The sequence below is a fragment of the Bufo bufo genome, chromosome 3 (genome assembly GCF_905171765.1).
Source record: "Bufo bufo chromosome 3, aBufBuf1.1, whole genome shotgun sequence".
Taxonomy (NCBI): domain Eukaryota; kingdom Metazoa; phylum Chordata; class Amphibia; order Anura; family Bufonidae; genus Bufo; species Bufo bufo.
The window spans coordinates 125,148,036-125,174,909 of NC_053391.1; the positions used below are offsets into that span (position 1 = coordinate 125,148,036).

At 44.5% G+C, this 26,874-nt stretch overlaps 1 protein-coding gene across 2 annotated transcripts in view; it reads left to right on the forward strand.

Annotated features, from left to right (window-relative positions):
* Positions 1-26,874, forward strand: part of LOC120994759 (apoptosis-inducing factor 3-like) — a 198,809-nt gene that overhangs the window by 78,598 nt on the left and 93,337 nt on the right. For both annotated transcript variants that reach the window (XM_040423553.1, XM_040423554.1), the window contains one exon: positions 965-1,095. In XM_040423553.1, the coding sequence (XP_040279487.1) occupies positions 965-1,095 (131 nt within the window). The remainder of the gene's footprint in view (positions 1-964; positions 1,096-26,874) is intronic.

The following is a 26,874-nucleotide window of genomic DNA, read 5'->3' on the forward strand; positions in this document are numbered from 1 at the left end:
TGCAGGAGAACTTAAGGCCATCTGTCCACCAGCTGAAGCTCAACAGAAGATGGGTGTTGCAACAGGACAACGACCCAAAACATAGAAGTAAATCAACAACAGAATGGCTTAAACAGAAGAAAATACGCCTTCTGGAGTGGCCCAGTCAGAGTCCTGACCTCAACCAGATTGAGATGCTGTGGCATGACCTCAAGAAAGCGATTCACACCAGACATCCCAGGAATATTGCTGAACTGACATTACTCCTGACCGTTGTGCACGTCTGATCTGAAACTACAGGAAACGTTTGGTTGAAGTTATTGCTGCCAAAGGAGGTTCAACCAGTTGTTAAATCCAAGGGTTCACATACTTTTTCCACCTGCACTGTGAATGTTTACATGGTGTGTTCAATAAAAACATGGTAACATTTAATTCTTTGTGTGTTATTAGTTTAAGCAGACTGTGATTGACTATTGTTGTGACTTAGATGAAGATCAGATCACATTTTATGACCAATTTGTGCAGAAATCCATATCATTCCAAAGGGTTCATATACTTTTTTCTTGCAACTGTAGATCAAAATGAGAGAATGCTAGCATGTACGATTTATTTTGTGATATTAGGCCTCATGCACACGGCCAAATTGCGGATCCGCAAAACATGGATGCCACCCGTGCGCATTCTGCAATTTTTTAGAATGGAACGGGCGCCCATAATAGAAATACCTATTCTTGTCCACAAAACGGACAAGAATAGGACACGTTCTGTTTTTTTGCAGGGCCACGGAACAGAGCAATGGATGCAGTCAGCACATGGAGTGTAGTCTTTTGCGTCCCCATTGAAGTGAATGGGTCCGCATCAGAGTTGACAAAAACAACGTTCGTGTGCATGAGCCCTTATGCAGTATCAGACTGGTCTTGACTAAAAAAAGGGTCTGCGTATTAAAATAATGGGAATCTTAATAAATTTTATGTGTGTCTAATAGACCCAGAGAGCTTAAGTGTCCCGGCTCCACATTGAAGAACGTTTTCTATTTGCGCTGTCCAGAAGATGCCAATGCAATCTCTGAAGCTGCTACAAACAAGAATGTGGTGATCATGGGGAGTTCATTTATAGGTAGGTGCAGTTTTACTAGACAGGTAGATCATTTGCATGGCAAGAGTTTTTGTTTTTTGAAAGATAAAGTAGTTGCCTAGGGGCTAATGCTAAAGTAAATTTCCTTCACCCAGGGAATGGTCTATTACATACAGTTCATAAAAAAAAATTAACACACATTGAAATGTAATTATTACTGTGAGTTGATTGTATGTATTCGGGTTGTCTCATGCAATGTAAAATTTTGTTAGAATTATTTTACACTCCTGAATATTAAAGTTGCAACACCCAAAAGGAAAAATCATGGAATTATGGAAATCACAGGGTTGATAGACATGTTAAGGATGTGCAAATGACAAAAAATTTGAAACAAAACTATTCAAAACATCTTTATTCAGCAATGAGTATGAGCGCCATGCACAGAATTACATGTCATTAATTAGGTTATTAACCCCTTCCTGAGCAGCGCCGTAATAGTATGGCGCTGCGGGAAGTGGTAGTAATAGTACTACGGCAAGCTGATCGGGCAGGTGCAGGAGCTGCACCCGCCTGATCATCTGCAGGGGACCGGCTGTTCCCGTTAGCCGGACCCCTGCTGTATGCGCCGGCATCGATGAAAACAGAGGCCGGCGCATTAACCCTCTCTATGATGCGGTCAGCGCTGACCACTGGGTGTGTGGAGGGAGGGAGCTCCCTCCCCTTCCCCATCGGATCCCTGCACTGCTGTGACGGGGACCCAATGACAGGGAAGGCAGCCCGATTCCTTAGGCATCATGGCTGCCTTCTGTGACAGCCTGTGAGATCCAGCCCCCTGGATCTCACAGGCAGGAAGCTGAAAGTGTATTACACTGGTAATACACTTATAGCCAATGCAGTACAATACAGAAGTATTGTAATGCATTGTAGAGGGGATCAGACCCCCAAAGTTGAAATCCCAGAGTGGGACAAAAAATAAAGTTAAAAAAGAAGTTAAAAAAAGCAAGTTTTACAAAAAAATTTATAGTTTCATTTAAAGAAAAAAAGCGTCCTTTTTTCCAAAATAAAGTAAAAAAAAAAACATTTATAAAAACAGGGAAAAAAAGAAAAGTAGACATATTGGGTATCGCCGCATCCGTATCAACCAGATCTATAAAAATATCACATGACCTAACAACACTGTCAAAAATCTAAAATAAAAACGTGCTAAAAAAACATTTTTTTTGTCACCTTACATCACTAAAAGTGCAATACCAAGCGATCGAAAAGGCGTATGCCCTCCAAAATTGTACCAATCAAACTGTCATCTCCTCCCGCAAAAATGATACCCTACGTAAGACAATTGCCCAAAAAATAAAAAAAATATGGCTCTCAGACTATACAGACACTAAAACATGATTTTTTTTTTTGTTTAACATAGTAACATAGTACATAAGGCCGAAAAAAGACATTTGTCCATCCAGTTCGGCCTGTTATCCTGCAAGTTGATCCAGAGGAAGGCAAAAAACCCTGTGAGGTAGAAGCCAATTTTCTCCACTTTAGGGGAATAAAAAATTTCTTCCCGACTCCAATCAGAATAACTCCCTGGATCAACGACCCCTCTCTAGTAGCTATAGCCTGTAATATTATTACGCTCTAGAAACACATCCAGGCCCCTCTTGAATTCCTTTATTGTACTCCCCATCACCACCTCCTCAGGCAGAGAGTTCCATAGTCTCACTGCTCTTACCGTAAAGAATCCTCTTCTATGTTTGTGTACAAACCTTCTTTCCTCCAGACGCAGAGGATGTCCCCTCGTCACAGTCACAGTCCTGGGGATAAATAGCTGATGGGATAGATCTCTGTACTGACCCCTGATATATTTATACATATTAATTAGATCTCCCCTCAGTCGTCTTTTTTCTAAAGTGGATAACCCTAATTTTGATAATCTTTCAGGGTACTGTAGTTGCCCCATTCCAGTTTCAAAAATATTATTGTGTAAATCTTAAATAAATAAAATAAAGTATACATATTATGTATTGCCATGTCCGTAACGACCTGATCTATAAAAATATCACATGACCTAACCCCTTAGGTGAACACCGTTACACCTTACATCACAAAAAGCAATCAAAATGTCATACGCACCCCAAATTCATACCAATCAGTCATCTCATCCCGCAAAAAATTAGATCCTACCTAAGACAATCGCCCAAAAAATAAAAAAATAGGGCTCTCAGAAAATGGCAACACAAAAACAAGATTTTATTCTGTTCAAAAATGATTTCACTGTGTAAAACTTAACAAAAATAAAAATTATAGACATATTGGGTATCGCCGCATCTGTAACAACCTGCTCTATAAAAATATCACATTATATGCCCCCTCAGGTGAATACTGTAAAAAAAAAACTATGCCTTTTTTTCACCTTGCCTCACAAAAAGTTTAATACCAAGCGATCAAAAAGTAGTTTTTACCCTAATCAAACGGTCCCTTTATCCCGCAAAAAATGAGCCCCCACATAAGACAATCACTTAAAAAATAAAAACCAATGGCACTTATAAACCTATCCATCAAAATCTGCGCTGCAAAAGCCATATGGCGCTCCTTCCTTTGAGTCCTGTCATGTGCCCCCACAGCAGTTTACCACCACATATGGGGTGCTGCCGTATCTAGGGGAAAATGGGTAAAAAATTATGGGGTGCTTTTTCTCCTGTTACCCCTTGTGAAAATGAATATTTTGGGGCTAAAGCAAATTTTTTTTGGAAGAAACAAAACTTCATTTTTACAGCATTTTCCAAATTCTGTAAAACGCTTAGGGGGTCAAAGTGCTCATACCCCTCTTAATATATTCTTTAAGGGGTGTAGTTTCAAAAATGGGGTCACTTTTTGAGGGTTTCCACTGTAGGGGTACGTCAGAGTTTCTTCAAATACAAAATGGTGACATTCTAGCGAAATCCGCCTCCAAAATCCATATGGCGCTCCTTTCCTTCTGACCACTGCTACGTGCCCATAGAGCAGTTTACCACCACATATGGGGTATTTCTGTAAACTGCAGAATCAGAGTAATGTATATTGAAGTTTATTTTGCTGTTAACCATTGCTGTGTTGCAAGAAAAAATTGATTAACATAACAAATCTACCAAAAAAGTGACATTTTTAAATTTCACCTTCATATTCCTTTAATTCTTGTGGAACACCTTAAGGGTTAACAAAGTTTGTAACATCCGTTTTGAATAATTTGAGGTGTGTAGTTTCTAAAATGGGGTCATTTTATGGGTGGTTTACATTACTTAAGCCCCTCAAAATCACTTTATAACTGAATTGGTGCTTAAAAAAATGGTTTTGGAAATTTTAGTTGAAAATTTGAAAATGGCTTCTAAACTTCTAAGCCTCCTAACTAGGGTTGTTGCGGGTATCGAAATTTCGATACCCAATCGATACTTTTGTCCCGGTATCGATACGATACCGGGATTTCTGTTTTTTCGATACTGGGCTGCGCTTCTGCGCAGTCTAGTATCTCTGAACATGAGCGCGCTGCTATCGGCGCGCTCATGTTCTCTCTCAGCAGCACGGGGAGAAGGAAGCTGTCCTCCCTCCCCCTGTGCTGCTGCCGCTGCCACCAATGAGAAGAGAGGGGCGGAGGAGGGGCGGCAATGAGAAGAGAGGGGCGGAGGAGGGGCGGCAATGAGAAGAGAGGGGGTGGAGGAGGGGCGGCAATGAGAAGAGAGGGGCGGAGGAGGGGCGGGCGCACTGCGCCACCAATGATAGGATTACTATCGGAGCGATGGGAGGAGACATCAGCTTCACTAGTGGGCGTTCCTTTTCCCTGCGCTGCGATTGGACAGCGCTACAGCCAGGGAGAAGGAACGCCCACTAGTGAAGCTGATGTCTCCTCCCATCGCTCCGATAGTAATCAGCAGCATGTGGAGCAGGAGAGGAGACAGTAATGGGGCACTGCGGGCGAACGGAGCGGCGCCCAGGACTAAATGGTGAGTGCTGAGACATCGCTGGGCGCCGCTCTGTGTGGCCTAATAGTGAAAGTCTGGACTCATATACAGTAGTCAGTCTTTAACACATACAGGAGGCGGGTGCCGGCAGCAGAATCGCATTGCCGGCACCCTGCCCCTGACAGGGAGCTGCGATCAGCGGCAGTTAACTGCCGCTGATCTGCTAGTACCCGCCTCCTGTATAAAGGGGTAAAATCATTGGTGGTGCAGTGTGCCCCCCCCCTCAATCCCCCCATCCCATTAAAATCATTGGTGGCACAGTGCGCCGGCCCCTCTCAACCCTCCAGTATTAAAATCATTGGTGGCAGTGGCCACAGGGACCTCTCCACTCCCCCTCATTGGTGGTGCAGTGGCAGCTTCTGATCGGAGCCCCAGCTGTGTAAGCCTGGGGCTCCGATCGGTTACCATGGCAGCCAGGACGCTACAGAAGCCCTGGTTGCCATGGTAACATCCCTGATGCTGTGTGCACAAAGCACAGAGCAGCAGGGACAGTGTGGAGTCCTATTCACCCTGATAGAGATCTATCAGGGTGAATAGGAAAAGGGATGAAAGATCCCAGGTTCTAGCCCCTAAGGGGGGAAATAGTTATTAAATAAAAAGTGAAAAAAAAAAAAAAACACTAAAATATGAAGTATAAATCACCCCCCTTTTCCCAATTTCACATATAAAATATATAAATAAACATATTACATCGCCACGTCAGAAAAGTCCAAACTATTAAAATATAAAAAAAAAATCTAGGTGGTGAATGCCGGAACAGAAAAAATAAAATAAAAACTGCGCGATTCGCCATTTTTAAAAATGAGGAATGCACGTGGCTTTTTTTGTTTATTTTTTTTGCGTGGTATCGAATGGTATCGAGTATCGCAATACTTTTTCATGGTATCGAAACCGAATCAAAAATTTGGTATCGCAACAACTCTACTCCTAACGTCCTAAAAAAATTATTCCAACATAAAGCAGACATATGGGGAATGTTTATTGATAACCATTTTATGAGGTATTACTATCTGTCTTAAAAGTAGAGAAATTCCAAATTAGAAAATTGTGAATTTTTCTAAATTTTTGGTAAATTTTGGATTATTTTATAAATAAAGGTGGAATATATCAACTCAAATCTACCACTGTCATGAAGTACGCTGTCATGAAGTACAATGTGTCACGAGACAACAATCTCAGAATGGCTTGGATAAGTAAAAGTGTTCCAAAGTAATTACCACATAAAGTGACACATGTCAGATTTGCAAAAAATGGCTTGGGCAGGAAGGTAAAAAATGGCCCAGGTAGAAAGGGTTGTTGGTTTTCTGAGGAATGTTTTGCCACGCTGAATGCACTTGGGCCTGCAAATCATCTGGATCTGCTGCTGGAAGCTCCCTTTGCAATTGCTGACCAATGACGTCCCAGATGCACTCAATGGTGTACAAGCCCGGAGACACTGCAGGCCTTGGTAGCACATTAGGCCACACAGGCTGCTCACAGTAGCACAAACATGCATCCTGGCATAGTCCTGTTGAAAAAAGACTCCTGGGACACTTTGTGAAATGGCCGTACCACTGGTTCCATGACCAAATCAATATAACGCTAAGCTGTTAGTGTACCTGAAATGAAGACTACAGAGGTCCGGCTACTGTACATTTTGCTACCCCACACCATAATACAGGGGGTAGAAGTGGTTCCCTTGTGAAGGCCTCTTCATGGCGCCTACGATGTGGTCAATAGACCAATCTCTGGCTATCATTGCATCCAAGACAAAAGCGGGACTCCTCACTGAAGCAGATAGACCTCCATTCCAGCATCCACTGCTGTCTTGCTGTGCACCATGCTAACGTTGAGTGTGGTGGCATGAGGTCAAGGAAACACCTGTAGCTGGTTGTCTGACTTGTAGCCCATTGCAAATGCCGTCTTATGGTTTGTGTGGACACAGTTTGCCATCCTAGGCTTGGGTTGTGATTTCATTTGCAGTAAAGATTGGATCACAACGTGCCATTCTTCTAATCAGAGGATTTGTCTGTGCAGAGGTTCTCCTCTGTGCATCTTGTGCTGTCATTCCAGTTTGTCGTCGTTCTCCCAACCACCAGGACACACAATGTTTAACAGTGCTGACGTCTCAGCCTAGGCACAGAACGATCTGCTGGAGTGATAAACCAAGTGTGACAACATCCCGTCGTACTATGCCACAGTTGCCATACAGGTCTCATCCACTAGAGACTTCTGCAGGCGAATCCACTGTGAGCACAGTAGACATTTAAGATTGGTTGGTGTGCCCATACATGATGCAATTGCGATTGTATGTACAATCAGTAAAAATAAATTATTGATTTCGCACTGGAAATCAAATTAATTTGCTGCCACCACTCTTCGTATTAAAATCAGGGCGAAGAGACCCCGGCTAGCTAATCCTAAAGGGACAAAACTGTTATTTGCAACCTAGCTAACCAATTAACAATGTATATAAATAAGATAAATTCGGTAGTTTGTCTCCTCTGAGGACATCGTTCTTAGAATAGACCAGATAATCAGGTAACAAGGGCAAAACTGGAACGATTAAATAAAAAAATTTCCGTACCGGTACCCCATGTTTGTACGTCCTAAGTTTAAAAGTACATTGCGGTGCGGTGGGGGTTAATAGGAACAGGATGCCCGCTGTCACAACGCCGGGGGGGTCATGTGACCCCCCCCCCCCCCGTATCGGCGATCGTCGCAAACCGCAGGTCAATTCAGACCTGCGGTTTGCAGCTTTTACCTGGGGTTGCGGCGGGTGATGCCATCGGGTCCCCATGCGGCTGTGGGGGGGACCCGATAGCATGGAAGGCAGCGCGATGTCTAAGGAAGACATCGCGCTGCCTTCTGGTGAAGAGCCTGTGAGATCCAGCCCCCTGGATCTCACAGGCCGGAAGCTGTATGAGTAATACACATAGTATTACTCATACAGCCAATGCATTCCAATACAGAAGTATTGGAATGCATTGTAAAGGATTAGACCCCCAAAAGTTCAAGTCCCAAAGTGGGACAAAAAAAAAAAGTTGAAAAAAAATAGTTTTCCCCCCAAAAAATTAAAAGTATCAAGTAAAAATAAACAAACTTCATTTTCCCAAAATAAAGTTAAAAAAAAATTGGTAGAAAATAGGGAAAAAAAAAGTATACATATTAGGTATCGCCGCGTCCGTATCGACCGGCTCTATAAACATATTACAGGACCTAACCCCTCAGATGAACACCGTAAAAAATAAAAACTGTGCTAAATAAACCATTTTGTCACCTTACATCACAAAAAGTGTAATGGCAAGCGATCAAATAGTCATATGCACCCCAAAATAGTGCCAATCAAAACGTCATCTCATCCCGCAAAAAATGAGACCCTACTTAACCACTTAAGGACCACAGGTTTATACCCCCCTAAAGACCAGGCCCTTTTTTACAAATCGGCACTCCACAACTTTAGCGGTTTATTGCTCGGTCATGCAACTTACCACCCAAATGAATTTTACCTCCTTTTCTTCTCACTAATAGAGCTTTCATTTGGTCGTATTTCATTGCTGCTGACATTTTTACTTTTTTTGTTATTAATCGAAATTTAACGATTTTTTTGCAAAAAAATGACATTTTTCAGTTGCAAAATTTTGCAAAAGAAACGACATCCATATATAAATTTTTCTCTAAATTTATTGTTCTACATGTCTTTGACAAAAAAAAATGTTTGGGTAAAAAAAAAATGGTTTGGGTAAAAGTTATAGCGTTTTACAAACTATGGTACAAAAATGTGAATTTCCGCTTTTTGAAGCAGCTCTGACTTTCTGAGCACCTGTCATGTTTCCTGAGGTTATACAATGGCCAGACAGTACAAACACCCCACAAATGACCCCATTTCGGAAAGTAGACACCCTAAGGTATTCGCTGATGGGCATAGTGAGTTCATAGAACTTTTTATTTTTTGTCACAAGTTAGTGGAAAATGATGATTTTTTTTTTTCTTACAAAGTCTCATATTCCACTAACTTGTGACAAAAAATAAAAACTTCCATGAACTCACTATGCCCATCAGCGAATACCTTGGGGTGTCTTCTTTCCAAAATGGGGTCACTTGTGGGGTAGTTATACTGCCCTGGCATTCTAGGGGCCCAAATGTGTGGTAAGTAGTTTGAAATCAAAATGTGTAAAAAATGACCGGTGAAATCCGAAAGGTGCTCTTTGGAATGTGGGCCCCTTTGCCCACCTAGGCTGCAAAAAAGTGCCACACATGTGGTATCGCTGTACTCAGGAGAAGTTGGGGAATGTGTTTTGGGGTGTCATTTTACATATACCCATGCTGGGTGAGAGAAATATCTTGGTCAAATGCCAACTTTGTATAAAAAAATGGGAAAAGTTGTCTTTTGCCAAGATATTTCTCTCACCCAGCATGGGTATATGTAAAAAGACACCCCAAAACACATTGCCCAACTTCTCCTGAGTACGGAGATACCACATGTGTGACACTTTTTTTGCAGCCTAGGTGGGCAAAGGGGCCCATATTCCAAAGAGCACCTTTCGGATTTCACCGGTCATTTTTTACACATTTTGATTTCAAACTTCTTACCACACATTTGGGCCCCTAGAATGCCAGGGCAGTATAACTACCCCACAAGTGACCCCATTTTGGAAAGAAGACACCCCCAGGTATTTCGTGATGGGCATAGTGAGTTCATGGAAGTTTTTATTTTTTGTCACAAGTTAGTGGAATATGAGACTTTGTAAGGGAAAAAAATAAAAATAAAAAATCATCATTTTCCGCTAACTTGTGACAAAAAATATAAAATTCTAGGAACTCGCCATGCCCCTCACGGAATACCTTGGGGTGTCTTCTTTCCAAAATGGGGTCACTTGTGGGGTAGTTATACTGCCCTGGCATTTTCCAGGGGCCCTAATGTGTGGTAAGTAGGTAAATGACCTGTGAAATCCTAAAGGTGCTCTTTGGAATGTGGGCCCCTTTGCCCACCTAGGCTGCAAAAAAGTGTCACACATGTGGTATCGCCGTATTCAGGAGAAGTTGGGCAATGTGTTTTGGGGTGTCTTTTTACATATACTCATGCTGGGTGAGAGAAATATCTCAGCAAAAGACAACTTTTCCCATTTTTTTTTTATACAAAGTTGGCATTTGACCAAGATATTTATCTCACCCAGCATGGGTATATGTAAAATGACACCCCAAAACACATTCCCCAACTTCTCCTGAGTACGGCGATACCAGATGTGTGACACTTTTTTGCAGCCTAGATGCGCAAAGGGGCCCACATTCCTTTTATGAGGGCATTTTTAGACATTTGGATCCCAGATTTCTTCTCACGCTTTAGGGCCCCTAAAATGCCAGGGCAGTATAAATACCCCACATGTGACCCCATTTTGGAAAGAAGACACCCCAAGGTATTCAATGAGGGGCATGGCGAGTTCATAGAAATTTTTTTTTTTTGGCACAAGTTAGCGGAAATTGATTTTATTAATTTTTTTCTCACAAAGTCTCCCTTTCCGCTAACTTGGGACAAAAATTTCAATCTTTCATGGACTCAATATGCCCCTCACGGAATACCTGGGGGTGTCTTCTTTCCGAAATGGGGTCACATGTGGGGTATTTATACTGCCCTGGCATTCTAGGGGCCCTAAAGCGTGAGAAGAAGTCTGGAATATAAATGTCAAAATTTTTTTACGCATTTGGATTCCGTGAGGGGTATGGTGAGTTCATGTGAGATTTAATTTTTTGACACAAGTTAGTGGAATATGAGACTTTGTAAGAAAAAAATAATAATTTCCGCTAACTTGGGCCAAAAAAATGTCTGAATGGAGCCTGACAGGGGGGTGATCAATGACAGGGGGGTGATCAATGACAGGGGGGGTGATCAATGACAGGGCGGGTGATCAGGGAGTCTATATGGGGTGATCACCCCCCCTGGAAGGCTCCAGGGAGACGCCTGTATGTGTTTTGCGGATCCGATCCATCTATCAGTGGATCCGTAAAAATCATGCGGACGTCTGAATGGAGCTTTACAGGGGGGTGATCAATGACAGGGGGGTAATCAATGACAGGGGGGTGATCAGGGAGTCTATATGGGGTGATCACCACAGTCATTGATCACGCCCCTGTAAGGCTCCATTCAGACGTCCGTATGCGTTTTGCGGGTACGATCCATCTATCAGTGGATCCGTAAAAATCATGCGGACGTCTGAATGGAGCTTGACAGGGGGGTGATCAGGGAGTCTATATGGGGTGATCACCACAGTCATTGATCACGCCCCTGTAAGGCTCCATTCAGACGTCCGTATGCGTTTTGCGGATCCGATCCATGTATCAGTGGATCCGTAAAAATCATGCGGACGTCTGAATGGAGCTTTACAGGGGGGTGATCAAAGACAGGGGGGTAATCAATGACAGGGGGGTGATCAGGGAGTCTATATGGGGTGATCACCACAGTCATTGATCACGCCCCTGTAAGGCTCCATTCAGACGTCCGTATGCGTTTTGCGGATACGATCCATCTATCAGTGGATCCGTAAAAATCATGCGGACGTCTGAATGGAGCTTGACAGGGGGGTGATCAGGGAGTCTATATGGGGTGATCACCACAGTCATTGATCACGCCCCTGTAAGGCTCCATTCAGACGTCCGTATGCGTTTTGCGTATCCGATCCATCTATCAGTGGATCCGTAAAAATCATGCGGACGTCTGAATGGAGTTTTACAGGGGGTTATCAATGACAGGGGGGTGATCAGGGAGTCTATATGGGGTGATCACCACAGTCATTGATCACGCCCCTGTAAGGCTCCATTCAGACGTCCGTATGCGTTTTGCGGATCCGATCCATGTATCAGTGGATCCGTAAAAATCATGCGGACGTCTGAATGGAGCTTTACAGGGGGGTGATCAAAGACAGGGGGGTAATCAATGACAGGGGGGTGATCAGGGAGTCTATATGGGGTGATCACCACAGTCATTGATCACGCCCCTGTAAGGCTCCATTCAGACGTCCGTATGCGTTTTGCGGATGCGATCCGGGGGGGTGATCAGGGAGTCTATATGGGGTGATCAGGGGTGATCAAGGGTGAATAAGGGGTTAATAAGTGACAGGGGGCGGGGGGTGTAGTGTAGTGGTGCTTGGCGCAACATATTACTGAGCTGCCTGTGTCCTCTGGTGGTCGATCCAAACAAAGGGGACCACCAGAGGACCAGGTAGCAGGTATATTAGACGCTGTTATCAAAACAGCGTCTAATATACCTGTTAGGGGTTAAAAAAATCACATCTCCAGCCTGCCAGCGAACGATCGCCGCTGGCAGGCTGGAGATCCACTCTCTTACCTTCCGTTCCTGTGAGCGCGCGCGCCTGTGTGTGCGCGTTCACAGGAAATCTCGGCTCACGCGAGATGACGCCAATCGGCTTTAGCGTAGCCTGGGGGAGCCGCCGCGATGACGCCTTTCGACGTTAAAGGGATTCTGTCACCTCCCCTAACCCAAAATCGGATTTTAAAGCAGTCATGCAGCACAGCTTACCTTGAATCGGCTGTGCTCTTCTATCTTGTAATCCGTCCAGTAGGTTATGAGAAAAACGACTTTTATGATTATGCTAATTAGCCCTGAAGGTGCCCAGAGGGGCGTTTTATTCCTCTTAGTGTGCCCAGTAACGCCCCTCTTACAGTGCCCAGAACGCCTTCCTTCCGACTGCCAAACCGCCCACAGCCTCTCATCCCTCTCCTCCCCCTCCCTCACGGCCGAACGAACTCTCGCGCAGGCGCAGTACCCACTGAGGGCTGCGCCAGTGCGATTTGCTGGAGACTGAGGGAAGAGCGAGCATCGGACGTCACTGGGCTCGGCGCATGCCCAGTGACGAGGATGAAGCTCCTGCCCTCAGTCTTCTGCAGATCGCACTGGCGCAGCCCTCAGTGGGTACTGCGCCTGTGCGAAAGTTCGTTCGGCCTTGAGGGAGGGGGAGGAGAGGGATGAGAGGCTGTGGGCGGTTAGGCAGTCGAAGGAAGGCGTTTTGGGCACTGTAAGAGGGGCGTTACTGGGCACACTAAGAGGAATAAAACGCCCCTCTGGGCACCTTCAGGGCTAATTAGCATAATCCTAAAAGTCGTTTTTCTCATAACCTACTGGACGGATTACAAGATAGAAGAGCACAGCCGATTCAAGGTAAGCTGTGCTGCATGACTGCTTTAAAATCCGATTTTGGGTTAGGGGAGGTGACAGAATCCCTTTAAGATAATCGCCCAAAAACTTAAAAAATTATGGCCCTCAGACTATGGAAACACTAAAATATGATTTTATTTTGCTTCAAAAAAGAAATCATTGTGTAAAACTTACATAAATAAAAAAAAAAGTATACATATTAGGTAAGTTTTACACAATGATTTCTTTTTTGAAGCAAAATAAAATCATATTTTAGTGTTTCCATAGTCTGAGGGCCATAATTTTTTAAGTTTTTGGGCGATTATCTTAGGTAGGGTCTAATTTTTTGCCGGATGAGATGACTGTTTGATTGGCACTATTTTGGGGGGCATATGACTTTTTGATCGCTTGCTATTACACTTTTTGTGATGTAAGGTGACAAAAAATGGTTTATTTAGCACAGTTTTTATTTTTTACGGTGTTCATCTGAGGGGTTAGATCATGTGATATTTTTATAGACCAGGTTGTCACGGATGCGGCGATACCTAATATGTATACTTTTTTTTATTTATGTATCGCCACATCCGTGACAACCTGGTCTATAAAAATATCACATGATCTAACCTGTCAGATGAATGTTGTAAATAATAAAAACAGTGCCAAAACAGCTATTTCTTGTTATCTTGCCTCACAAAAAGTGTAATATAGAGCAACCAAAAATCATATGTACCCTAAACTAGTACCAACAATACTGCCACCCTATCCCGTAGTTTCTAAAATGGGGCCACTTTTTTGGAGTTTCTATACTAGGGGTGCATCAGGGGGGCTTCAAATGGGACATGGTGTCAAAAAAAAACAGTCCAGCAAAATCTGCCTTCCAAAAACCGTATGGCATTCCTTTCCTTCTGCGCCCTGCCGTGTGCCCGTACAGTAGTTTACGACCACATATGGGGTTTTTGTGTAAACAACAGAATCAGGGCCATAAATATTGTTTGGTTTGGCTGTTAACCCTTGCTTTTTAACTGGAAAAAAATTATTAAAAAGGGAAATCTGCCAAAAAAGTGAAATTTTGAAATTGTATCTCTATTTTCCATTAATTCTTGTGGAACACCTAAAAGGTTAACAGCTTTTGTAAAATCCGTTTTGAATACCTTGAGGGGGGTAGTTTATAGAATGGGGTCATTTTTGGGTGGTTTCTACTATGTAAGCCTCGCAAAGTGACTTCAGACCTGAACTGGTCCCTAAAAATTGGGTTTTTGAAAATTTCTGAAAAGTTTCAAGATTTGCTTCTAAACTTCTAAGCCTTGTAACATCCCCAAAAAAATATCATTCCCATAATGATCCAAACATGAAGTAGACATATGGGGAATGTAAAGTAATTATTTTTGGAAGTATTACTATGTATTATAGAAGTAGAGAAATTTAAACCTGGAAATTTGCAATTTTTTTAAAAAATAATTGGTAAATTTGGTAATTTTTATAAATAAAAATGAATTTTTTTAACTTCATTTTACCAGTGTCATGAAGTACAATATGTGACGAAAAAACAATCTCAGAATGGCCTGGATAAGTCAAAGCTTTTTAAAGTTATCAGCACTTAAAGTGACACTGGTCAGATTTGCAAAAAATGGCCAAGTCCGTAAGGTGAAATAGGGCTGAGTCCTTAAGAGGTTAAACTATACACAAAAATATACATTAAAACTAGCAGATAAATATACCTGCCAGTTGAACAGATTGGTTGGATGGAAATGGGTAAGAGATGAAAAGGAGTAAAATGTTTAAGTTTAGAATTACTGTGGTAGTGTCCAGTAAAAGATAGTCTTTGCAAGGAATAATCCAAGATGGCGATGTGCCCGTGTCCAGCGGGCGGTCGTGATGTAAATCTACTCCAGATGGTAGGTGAAGGACCAGGACTTGAGTGGGTCACTGTGTTTTACCCACTCTGTAGCTGGGAGTGGCTATGACACTTACAAGCCCAGCCTTGTGTAATTGGAAGAGGGGCAGTTCTTGCCCTGAGAGGGAGAAAATCTGGTAGAATCTTGGCTTTGCCAGTTTCTCCGTACCCGTAGGTCAAATTAAGAAATAAAGTCCATATTTATAAACGGGACAATTTTACGCATCATCTGATACCAAATATGACTGGAAGATAATACAGTGTGCCTTTATATCTGAGCGGGAATTTCCAATTGACTCGCGGATCTCCTGGAAGGTGTGTTAGAAGAACTGAAACATTTTTTGAAGAGATTGTTCATTTCGTATTTTTCTAACCCAGGAAAAATGAAGGAAATATGGGAAAAATATGAAGTCTATGGACTGGAGGTGACCTTAGGGTCATCTTCCTACTTGTACCAACCAGCTATGTGATAAGGATCTGTCCTTCTCTTTTGAAAGTCTGAACAGGCTTAAGGAGTGTGAAAACTCATGCTGTGTTGGGGCCGCTCAGACTAGAGAGAATGACCGTTTATGAGGTTTTGTCATCATGATATCAGATTGATGGATGTATAACCTGACAGGGGTTCAGTAGGAATCTTTGGCCAGGGTTTGCTAATTAACCTCTGCTCTGTGAGCTGTAACGGAAAGTTTTAACTCTTTGTATGCAGGAGAGGGCTTGGTGATTCTGTGATTTTTAGAACATCAAGCATTCGCAATTTCTTCGTATTGCCGAGATCGCGAAGCGTCACACCAAGGTCTCTCCGTTCAAGGATTCTGTCCCTCTCTGTTTGTGACAAGTGGCAATAAGTAAATAAGTAGCACATTGACAAACAGGAAGCAGCGCACAATCATCCCACATGACTTAATACGATTTTTTTTTTTTAGGTTTCATGTTGCAAAAAAAACACTTTGCTTTTAATCTGACTTTTATGCACCTCCCACATGCCAAAGACTGGAGCAAGGTGCTTGAAAATTTGATCATCTGCAGAGCTTAATGACACTTGCTACTTCCTCGATTTGTATACCCTTATGGGTTGTTCTTCTTGGTGTTGCAATTTCAGTGTTTAGGTGTGTATAAAGATGACCTGTCTAGATGATACTGTTTAATACTTGGTATATCGTCCCCTGGTGTTCATTTGGTGGTCACACATGGCCAGTATCTCAATCCTATTGCCATTTACTTTTGTACATGGGCAGCAAGTGATTCCTGATATTGTGCAGGACAGCCAATAAGAATCAATGCAACAGAATTAGCTTCTTTCTGGCACTGATTCACATTTGGTGAATGTTCTCAAAAGGGCATCAGAAGAACACCAGGAGGCACCAATGCAAGTATAAAACGGCACAAGAACATTATATTTTTTTTTTAAAGATACCAATTTAGAAATGCAATCTATAATAAACTACTACTATGTACTTTATTAAATCTACCTGTTTTTTTATATAAACATAGGCTGAGTGAGATGCTGTACATTGCCTATATGTATGTAGTGTGGTCAATCTACTGTGCCATGTGCCACTTGTGCAGGTGGTGGGGAACTAGGGGCACAACTTGTTCTGGGGACTATTGGGGATTCACGTGTTCCCCTGAGTGCCGGTCCGAGCCTGCATATGAGTCAGCAGGGGCAGATTGACTCTACAGGAAGAAATCCCGGTTGGCCGCTCAGCTTAAGCCATCATTGGGCCAGCCACCTTCAAAAACCATTCAGCAGCTTAGCCTTTTTGGCCTCCATGTCACTGAAGACCCATTAGGCAGTACATTATGTGGCATTGTTTTGGATGCACACAAGCTGTGCTATCTTATCAACGGTCTGCTCCAAATTGCAAGTTGTTAGTGAGTCGTGCATGACAGAGAAAATCACACTGACACTTCTCAAGGATCAAAGCAGAATTCTCGTTTATTAGAGGAAGTTAAAACGTATATATGTACATCAGAGGGTGCGTCTCTGCCCTGGTGTGGGCTTTTACTTTGATTGCTACCACTTGAGGTAGCAGCCTCCAAGAGGTGGGCTATGGCCTTGTGATGTGTGACAGGCGTTCCATTTGCCGTTATGAAGTCTCTAGCTTTCCAAATGAGACCATAATCATGTGCCACTCCATATGCGTATCTGGAGTCTGTGTATATGTTTGCTTGTTTCCCTGTTGCCATGTTACAGGCGAGCCTGTCAGGTGGTGGCCACAGACCACTTCTCAGTTCCTATGCTTCCTGGCTGATGTTTTGGTCACTTTTGAATGCTGGCGGTGCTTTCACTCTAGTGGTAGCATGAGACGGAGTCTACAACCCACACAAGTGGCTCAGGTAGTGCAGCTTATTCAGGATGGCACATCAATGCTAGCTGTGGCAAGAAGGTTTGCTGTGTCTGTCAGCGTAGTGTCCAGAGCATGGAGGCGCTACCAGGAGACAGGCCAGTACATCAGGAGACGTGATACGGGCACGTGGAGGCCACACACACTACTGAGCCTCATTTTGACTTGTTTTAAGGACATTACATCAAAGTTGGATCAGCCTGTAGTGTGTTTTTCCACTTTAATTGTGAGTGTGACTCCAAATCCAGACCTCCATGGGTGGAAAAATTTGATTTCCATTTTTTCATTTTTGTGTGATTTTGTTGTCAGCACATTCAACTATGTAAAGAACAAAATATTTCAGAAGAATATTTAATTAACTCAGATCTAGGATGTGTTATTTTTGTGTTCCCTTTATTTTTTTGAGCAGTGTATATAAGCAGACTGATGTACCAGCCCTAAAAATGGCTTTTTGGGGTGCTGTCAGGATGCTGTCCTTACAGCAGATGAGTTTGTGGACACAGAACACTGCCCTAGCTAACACTTTCCCTATTAAATCAGCAGCAGCAGCACTGTCCCTCCTCTCACTAAGAATGCAGCTTCCGAATGAATCTAAAATGGATGCTGTCCAGGAGGTGGGAGGGTCTGGGAGGGAGGGTCTGCTGCTGATTGGCTGGAATGTGTCTGCTGACTGTGAGGTACAGGGTCAAAGTTTACATAATGATGACGAATAGGGGGCGGACTGAACATCGCATATGTTCGCCCGCCGCGGCGAACACGAACAAGCTATGTTCGCTGGGAACTATTCGCCGGCGAACTATTCGGGACATCACTAGTGGCAAGTCCGAAACTTCATCTGAGCTGTTGCTAGGCAGCTTGCTGTGAAGTGCATGCGGTTGCTCCTGGCAACCTCTCTTTGTAGGTGTGCCTTTTGTCTGTGTGGTTTATGGGTGTTTTTCCCTTTTTAAGTGCTTACTGTTCCTTGCCTGAAGTAGGAAGAGTTAACTCCCTTCTTTGTGTGTGAACACTGGGTGTGTCTGTGTGTGGGTGTGGCTACTTGGGGCTATTTAGCTCCTGCTGGATGCCAATAGCTGAGGGGAACTCCAGCCATGGTGTTTGCTGGAGTCATCCTCCTGGTATTATTCCTCCTGTCCAGTGAGGGCCACCCTTGTGGTCCTAAGTAATGTCTTGGCATAGATGTTCTGATGTTATGCTATGTCTTGTGGTGTCTTTATGTTTATTGCAGCTTATGGTCCTGGGTTCCTGTGTGATGTGTGCTGTGTCCATTTATGTTGTTGTGGACTGCAGCACTTATGCATGGGTTCCAGGCTGTGTGTCTGTGGCAGGTAGGTGTGGTACTAGTTTGACTACCTGCCATTGCCATATGCTGTTTATGTTTCCCCTTTCCTGTGCAGCTTGGCCAGTGAGACTCCTGTTCGTCCATGCCTAGGAGGAACAGGTCGTCTTACCCTGCTCCTAGCACAGGGCTATCCTGAGGGCTAGTAGGGACCCTAGGTTACGGAGTATGAGCCCTCCTACCATCAGGGTCGGCTCATACAGTTAGGAGTCAGGGTCAGAATTAGGGATGCGTTAGGAGGTGACCTGCTCCCTATTCTGTTGCCCTGGCCGAGCAGCTTCCATACGTTTTAACATCACACGGATTAGAGTTACCCCCACTCTGGTCCGTGACATATACAGCAGAAGTCTCATATTTATTGTTTTTTTTAGTAACTGGCCATGCAACTCTATAGTGTAGTGGTTAAGGTTCTTGGCTGTAATTTAGAAGGTTGTGAGTTTTTTTTTAGTAATTGTAAAAAATGTGTAATTACTAATATATATATATATATATATATATATATCTATCTTACTTTGGATATATATGAATGCATAATATGTGGGAAACTAGTACTGATGTTTCAGCCATAATATATTTTCATATATTATATTATATTATATATAATAATATATGTAAATATATTATGGCTAAAATCATATATATGTTTAAATTAAATTTTGCCTCTATTTCTGAAAAGTTTGACGGGATTCAAACTCACAATCTTCTACATTACAGCCAAGAATCTTATCCACTACAGAGCTGCATGGCCAGTTACAAAAAAAAAAAAAAAAAAAATGGAAAAAAAAAAGACTTCTGCTGTATAGGAATACTTACTAGTAGTTAGTATTCCTATACAGCAGAAGTCTCATATTTAATTTTTTTTTTTTTTTGTAACTGGCCATACAGCTCTATAGTGTAATGGATAAGATTCTTGGCTGTAATGTAGTTTCCCACCAGAAACTTTTCAGAAATAGAGGCTAAATTAGATTTAAATACACTGGGTGTCCCCAAGCACTGACTCCATATATGGACATAGCTATATATTGAGTCAGAGCAGAGACTCCTAAGCCGAACTAGAGTCCCGACATCCTCCCCTCTTCAGAGCAGGGGGTGCCTAGTTTAATGCTCGGGTTCTCCCATTGACTTCCATTGTGCTCGGGTGCTCTGTAGAGCACCCGAGCATCGGGAAGTGTTCTACTCCAGCACCAGAGTACACGAGCACTTTGGTGCTCGACCAACACTAATTGACTGTCCACATCTAGAGGTACGCTGAAAAATGCATTTGCAAAGTTTATCACTGTTAAATAAGTTGCAGTAGAGGGTATCTGTGCCAGTAGGGTGAGGGGATTTGGCAACACTGGAGTATCCAAAATTGTAGTCTCATTAACGGCCAGAAGGTCTTGTACCATGCACTTTGCTGCTGGTTCTCCTTTTTTGGTTTTCTTCTTCAAAGGGAACAGAGGAGTGTTACAAGGTGACTTTGTAGGGATGATGGCACCAACGGCAAGGTAGGCCTTAAGTTGCTTTGATATGGAGTCTGTCTGGGCTATAGAGAGAGGGTTCTGCGGCTTGCATGGGAGAACAGCATGTGGCTTCAATGTGACCTTGACTGGTGTCACTTTTAATCTGCCTATGTCTTTAGGGCCTGTGGCCCATAGGCCTTCAGGAACAGCTTCTAGAGTACTTTCGTCTCTCATGTTTGAAATGTCATCTTTAAGGTAAAATAGGCCAACAACTTTGGTGTCCAAAGGGTCCAGGGGTGATGTTAGGGACACTGTCATCTTCCTGAAATTGGATTGTACTTGCATCTTTGCAGGGAGGTCTGCTCCCAACAGGTTGACAGGGCATGTAGAGAATACAACGAATTGTGCTAGCATGGCTTGAGTAGGTTGTATGTCCATGTGTAGAGGCCTGGACATGGGGGAGCGTCTAGTAGTACCATCAACTCCTACACATGCCACTGTCTCAGCAGAAAGGCAATCAGGGTCAGGGAGGTCCAGGTGTCGAATCACACTTCTGGCTGCACCAGTGTCCACCAGGAAATCAAGTGATTTTCCCTTTACATTCACCTGGACAAAAGGGCTTGGTCCACTGGGTTGTTTTGTTTCAAGGGCTAACAGTGGACAGGGTGGTGGACCTGGCTTGCCTTTTTCCTAGCAGGATAAATCTTCTTGTTGTCGCCCTGTGGGAGGAGGAGGCAACTCTGATAGGCCCTGGTTTTGGTAACCCGCATAATGGTGAGAACAATTAGGGTTTCTTCTCATACCTTAATTTCCCGGGGTCCTACAATTTCTCCTCACATGTCCGGGCTTTCCACAGCGGTAAAAAATAATTGTGGATACTTTGTTGGGGTCTTGCCACGGTTGAAAGACCATTATGGCAGCTTTGGGCTTCTGGAAGTGACAGTTCTGCTCAATCCCCTTCGTTACTTGGTACAGGACTTCTGGTCTCAAGGTGTGGTATTGCAAAAGGCCTCGCTGGTAAGGTTTATCTTTTTGCTGATGACACAAAGATATGTAACAGGGTTGATGTTCCTGGAGGGAAACGCCAAATGGAAAAGGATTTAGGAAAACTAGAAGAATGGTCAGAACTCTGGAAACTGAAATTTAATGTGGATAAGTGCAAGATAATGCACCTGGGGCGTAAAAACCCAAGGGCAGAATATAGAATATTTGACACAGTCCTGACCTCAGTATCTGAGGAAAGGGATTTAGGAGTAATTATTTCAGAAGACTTAAAGGTGGGAAGACAATGTAATAGAGCAGCACGAAATGCCAGCAGAATGCTTGGATGTATAGGGAGAGGTATAAGCAGTAGAAAGAGTGAAGTGCTTATGCCGCTGTACAGAACACTGGTGAGACCTCACTTGGAGTATTGTGCGCAGTACTGGAGGCCATATCTCCAGAAGGATATAGATACTCTAGAGAGAGTTCAGAGAAGAGCTACTAAATTAGTACATGGATTGCAGGATAAAACTTACCAGGAAAGGTTAAAGGACCTTAATATGTATAGCTTGGAAGAAAGAAGAGACAGAGGGGATATGATAGAAACTTTTAAATACATAAAGGGAATCAACTCGGTAAAGGAAGAGAGCGTATTTAAAAGAAGAAAAACTACCACAAGAGGACACAGTTTTAAATTAGAGGGGCAAAGGTTTAAAAGTAATATAAGGAAGTATTACTTTACTGAGAGAGTAGTAGATGCATGGAATAGCCTTCCTGCAGAAGTGGTAGCTGCAAATACAGTGAAGGGGTTTAAGCATGCATGGGATAGGCATAAGGCCATCCTTTATATAAGATAGGGCCGGGGGCTATCCATAGTATTCAGTATATTGGGCAGACTAGATGGGCCAAATTGTTCTTATCTGCCGACACATTCTATGTTTCTATGTTTCTATGGTATTCAGGCCTTGTCATTAGCACCTGTTTTCTAATAGGCTCTCTCAGTCCTTGTGCAAAGGCTTGTGTCCAAAGTTGTTGGTGTGACTTTTCCCGTGCTGTAAATCCCAGATCATGGAATATCACGTTCAGACGGTGGAAGAATTTCTCAACTGATTCACCCTTCTCTTGGGTTATATCTTGTATTGTGTTTGCTTGATCAGCCAGTCTTCCTTTGGCCTATTTTCCCAATTGCCTGGTGAAATGGTTTCCTGATTCTACAGTTTCATCTGACTCTTTATACTCCATATATAGATGCGGTTCCATGACCAGCCAGAATCCATCTCCCGCTTTGATCTACACTAGGGCGGCCAAGTCCTTCAATGTTGCTGCGTGGGTCTTCTGTATTTGTCTTGCCTTCCTATAGAATGGCATAGGCAGTTTGTCCGGATCCGGCAGATTGTTCACTAAGGCTATCATCTCCTGTGGCTTCCATACAACATATTTTGGCTTTTGAAGTGGTCGGAGGAGATTATGCCCTGGTTCATCTATAAAAGAAGGGTACGGTGTATTGTGGTAAGCCCTGGGTGTCTAATGAACTGATGACTCCTGGTCTGTTCGTATAGTCAAGGTTATCCTGGACGGAGTAACCAGCTGAGCTGAGGTACCTGGTGGAGCTGTAACTGTTGAACCCCATATGTAGTGTCAGCGGGAGCCCCTACTCCTCCTTCGGCCTGGTCTTCCGGCTGTTCCTCTTCCCCATTCATGAAGATGCCAGTAGTTAAGATGGCTGCTGGAGAGGAAGTTTAATTAGTTAACTTGGCTGCCGGAGAGGAAGTGGGATTAGTTAAGATAGCTGCCGGAGCAGAAGCTGGTACATGGCGTGTGCCATCCTGTGTGATAACCGGGTACAATGAGGTGGGCCTGCGGTGTGGTTTTGCTACGCCACAGCTGTAACAGACATTCCTCCCTGTGGGATTTTGGCAATGACATACTCCACAGATCCACCCTTCCGGAGACTGAGGGGGCTTAGGATATGGTGGGATCGTGCCTGCTGAAGCATGGCAGAGTACTTCGCCATTTTAGCGGGCTGTGTTGGAGGCATGTAATAATAGTCATTTGTCTTTTCATCATACATTTCGGTCTAGCCTAATTTATTCAATTCTCTGGCTGTTCTATACCATGCTTCTGCATCTTTTAGAACATTGTTATCTTGAAGCATTCCTTTTCTTATTTGTCAGTACTTTTTTCCATTCCTCCTCATTCTACCTCCCTCCTTGGTGAACCCCTGTTATCTTCATTTAACTTTTTTCTGTTCTTAAATAATTTCTTTCCTTCTCTCTCTGAGACAATCAGATGGGCAGTGTAACGGTCAGGCACTGAACTGCCAACCCCCATTTGTGGACAGGACCTGGCGAATGGAGGACGCCCAACCACCACCCCCCCTACCTAACTGGCCTGAGGTGTGCCTTGGCCTCACTAGGTCGGTATGCCTGGAAAAGGGGGCAAAAACCCACCAGTGAGGGAAGGATGCCCCCCGTGCTATTCTGCCAACGTACTAAATGCTTGGACCAATTCTGCCAGAGGCTCCGGGATATACCGGACAAAGCACCCTGAGCGCCAGCGCCCCAAGTGCTTGATGATGTGCGCAGGAACTCCATGTTTGGACGCTGCGGATGCCGCACCAATGCGGAAAGAATGCCCCGAGAACTGCGCCGGATTCAATCCAATACTGGCCAACAGGGTACGGATATGTTTGGTGAACTGGCTGGTCGTGAGTGGATCAACAGGGAATGGTAGCAACGGGTCGGTGGGGCCGTGGAGACTAAGGGCCAGAGCGAGGTTGTCCAAGACTGCCACTGGACACCAGGCGTTTGTGGTCTGGAAGAATTTGACTACATGGCCAAGACCTACCTGCCTGGTTTTATTGTGAGGCAACTGTAGATGGAAGATACTGCCCATCCTTACTAAGTCTCCCTTGCGGAGAGCCACCGCCCCTCGTCTGGCCTGTGTCACCTCACCTGGTCTTAGAAACCCATAAAAGGCCAAGTACATCGCTGCTTTGATCACCAGGCTGGGCAGGGCCCCGAACGGTGACAACGAGAGGACGTCCGACAGGCTACGAAATGTTACCCCCGTAATAGGTTGACGGCTCGGCTTGACCGTGACCTGGCTTTTCTGGATGCCTCTGAGGATGGCCTTAATCGGGTGAGCTGAAAATATGGAGGGTCTATCTGGCTCTTGAAGTGCCAAAAAATGTTGCACCCCTGCCAAATATAGCCTGATGGTGTTGTAGGATAACGCTAGTACTGAGTGACAGTAAGATACGAAAGCCACCATGTACTTGACCTGACCAGCGTCACCCCTAGGGTATACCGACTGGAAGTCTAAGAAAACTACCCATGCTCGGCGGTATGACTTCAAAGTACTGGTCGACAAAGACTTCGTAATGAGAGAACTGGCGACCACCAACAGAGAGTCTAGTCCAAGACCAGCAGCCGCCAGTCCGGTACCGGGGTGCCCACCGCGTCTGCTTCTGGGTTCTGTAAGAAAAAGCGTGCAAAGTCCAAACGGGACAAAGCATCAGCCGCCACATTGCTGACCCCGTCCAGAAACTGGGCATGGAAATGAAACCCCTGTTCCAGAGCTATCCAGGTCAACCTACGCATGAAAGACATGATGAGTAGCGATTTGGACCTACCCTTGTTAATGATCTCTGCGGTCGCCATGTTGTCAGTGTGGAAAACCACCGTGTGACCCGACCACCTACGCCCCCAAACTATAGCGGCTGCCACAATAGGATAGATCTCGAACAATGCCGACGTCTGAGAAAACCCCGGCATCTGTAGTACGTGCGAGGGCCATGAGCCGGCGAACCAGTGAGGGCCGAATATGGCCGCGAAACCTATCGAGGCAGCCGCGTCTGAAAATACGTGTGGAGAATCAGAAGTGGCCCTCGGAATAAACATGGAAATGCCATTCCACCCACTAAGAAATCCGTCCCACATGAACAGATCTGCCCGGGCGTTGGTATCAAGATGCACTGATGCGTCCAAATCACTGGTCTGTTGCAGTAAGACTAACAACCTTGAAATAAATGATCTACCCTGAGGAATGATCCTCATGGCAAAGTTCAACATGCCCAACAGAGACTGCAATTCTCTCTTGGTGCAAACCTGAGACATGAGCAAGGAACGGACACCTGATTTGATTCTGTCGAGTTTGTCTAGTGGTAAGCTTGCCGACATGGCACGTGAATCCAGAGAGATCCCCAAGAATGTGACAACCTGCGCAGGCCCTTCCGTTTTGTGGGCAGCCACCGGAATGTTTAACTCCTCGAACACCTGCAAGAGAACCTGCAAGTCAGCAGGCGCCCGTGAGGGTTCCTCTATCAACAGAAAATCATCCAGGTAGTGAATGACATTCTGGCAACCCTGAACTTCCAACAAAATCCATTCCAGAGCCTGCGCTAACTTGTCAAACAGACTGGGGCTGCTCTTGGAACCAAACGTCAACTTGGTGGCGAAATAGTATGCCTCTCTCCATCTGATGCCATGCCACTGCCAGATAGATGGGCTAATGGGCAGCAGTTTGAACGCATCAGAGATATCTGCCTTGGACAGCCAAGCGCCCCTGCCTGACTGTAGAATGACCTGGATAGCTTGATCCACGGAAGTATACTTCAATGAAAACTCTTCAGACGGAATCAGAGAGTTGAGACTAGGAACGTGGGAAGAATGTGGAGCAGACAAGTCATAAATCAAACGGAATTTATTTGAGTATTTACCCTGCACCACCCCCACCGGGCTCACCCTCCACGTGCAAAAAGGAGAGGACTGGAAAGGACCGATGATAAAGCCCTTCTCCAGCTCACTTGCCAGCAGCAGATCCACCAGATCAGCATGGTTAGAAGCCGACTGCAGATTGGGGCATTCATGTGTCTGCTGAGGCAAGGCTATGAGCCCAGTGTGGAATCCCTGTAAGAAACCTTCCACCAGAAAAGCGCGGAACGGCTGAACGGGATGAAGCCGCAGCAGGTGGTCGAGGACCTCGACATTCACCCGGCTCAGTCATGCCGGCTTCACGGTGCAGACCGTGACCGGATGTGCCCTGAAGCATGTAGCACAAATATGCAGGAGCCTGCACTGGCTGAAGTTGCATACCGCATAGTTAAAATTATTGCAGAGCTGGGCTTTGCCCAAGTAATGAATGGGTCTCCCCAGCTTATCAAACTGGGTAGCCTGCAGGCTAGGACCCGGGTTGATCCCACCTCTGGAGGTACTGGGGGCAGCAGTGAGGTCGGCCAAAGGGCACCAGGCGGTAGTATGAGCAGGAGACTGACATGTTGCGCACACCGGGGACTTCAGGCTGGCGAAGTGCCTGCAAAATAGCTCCATGTCAATGTCGCTCCAGTCCGTGACTACCTGGAACTGGGCCCAAATGGCTGCCGCTTTGGCCGAGAAGGACCTATGGTAGTCATAGAATGCTGTGCCCCCGTACTTATGCGCCAAGTCTACCACCCTGTAGAGGTAAATGTCCAACTCCTCTCTCCTATTGGGGCTGGCAGAGCACAACACGTCTCTGAAAAGACTGAAAGCCAGGACGAATTCAGCCAGGGTCAGCTTGCGACTGAGCCTGGGGTCTTTGGCCTTGAGTACCACAGATAACTCACTGCAACCGAAGGACTTATTCTCCGTTACATCGTGGGATATAATCAACAAAGATGCCAGATTGACATCCTTGCGTTCTAATATGTCCTTTCTGATGCTGGGC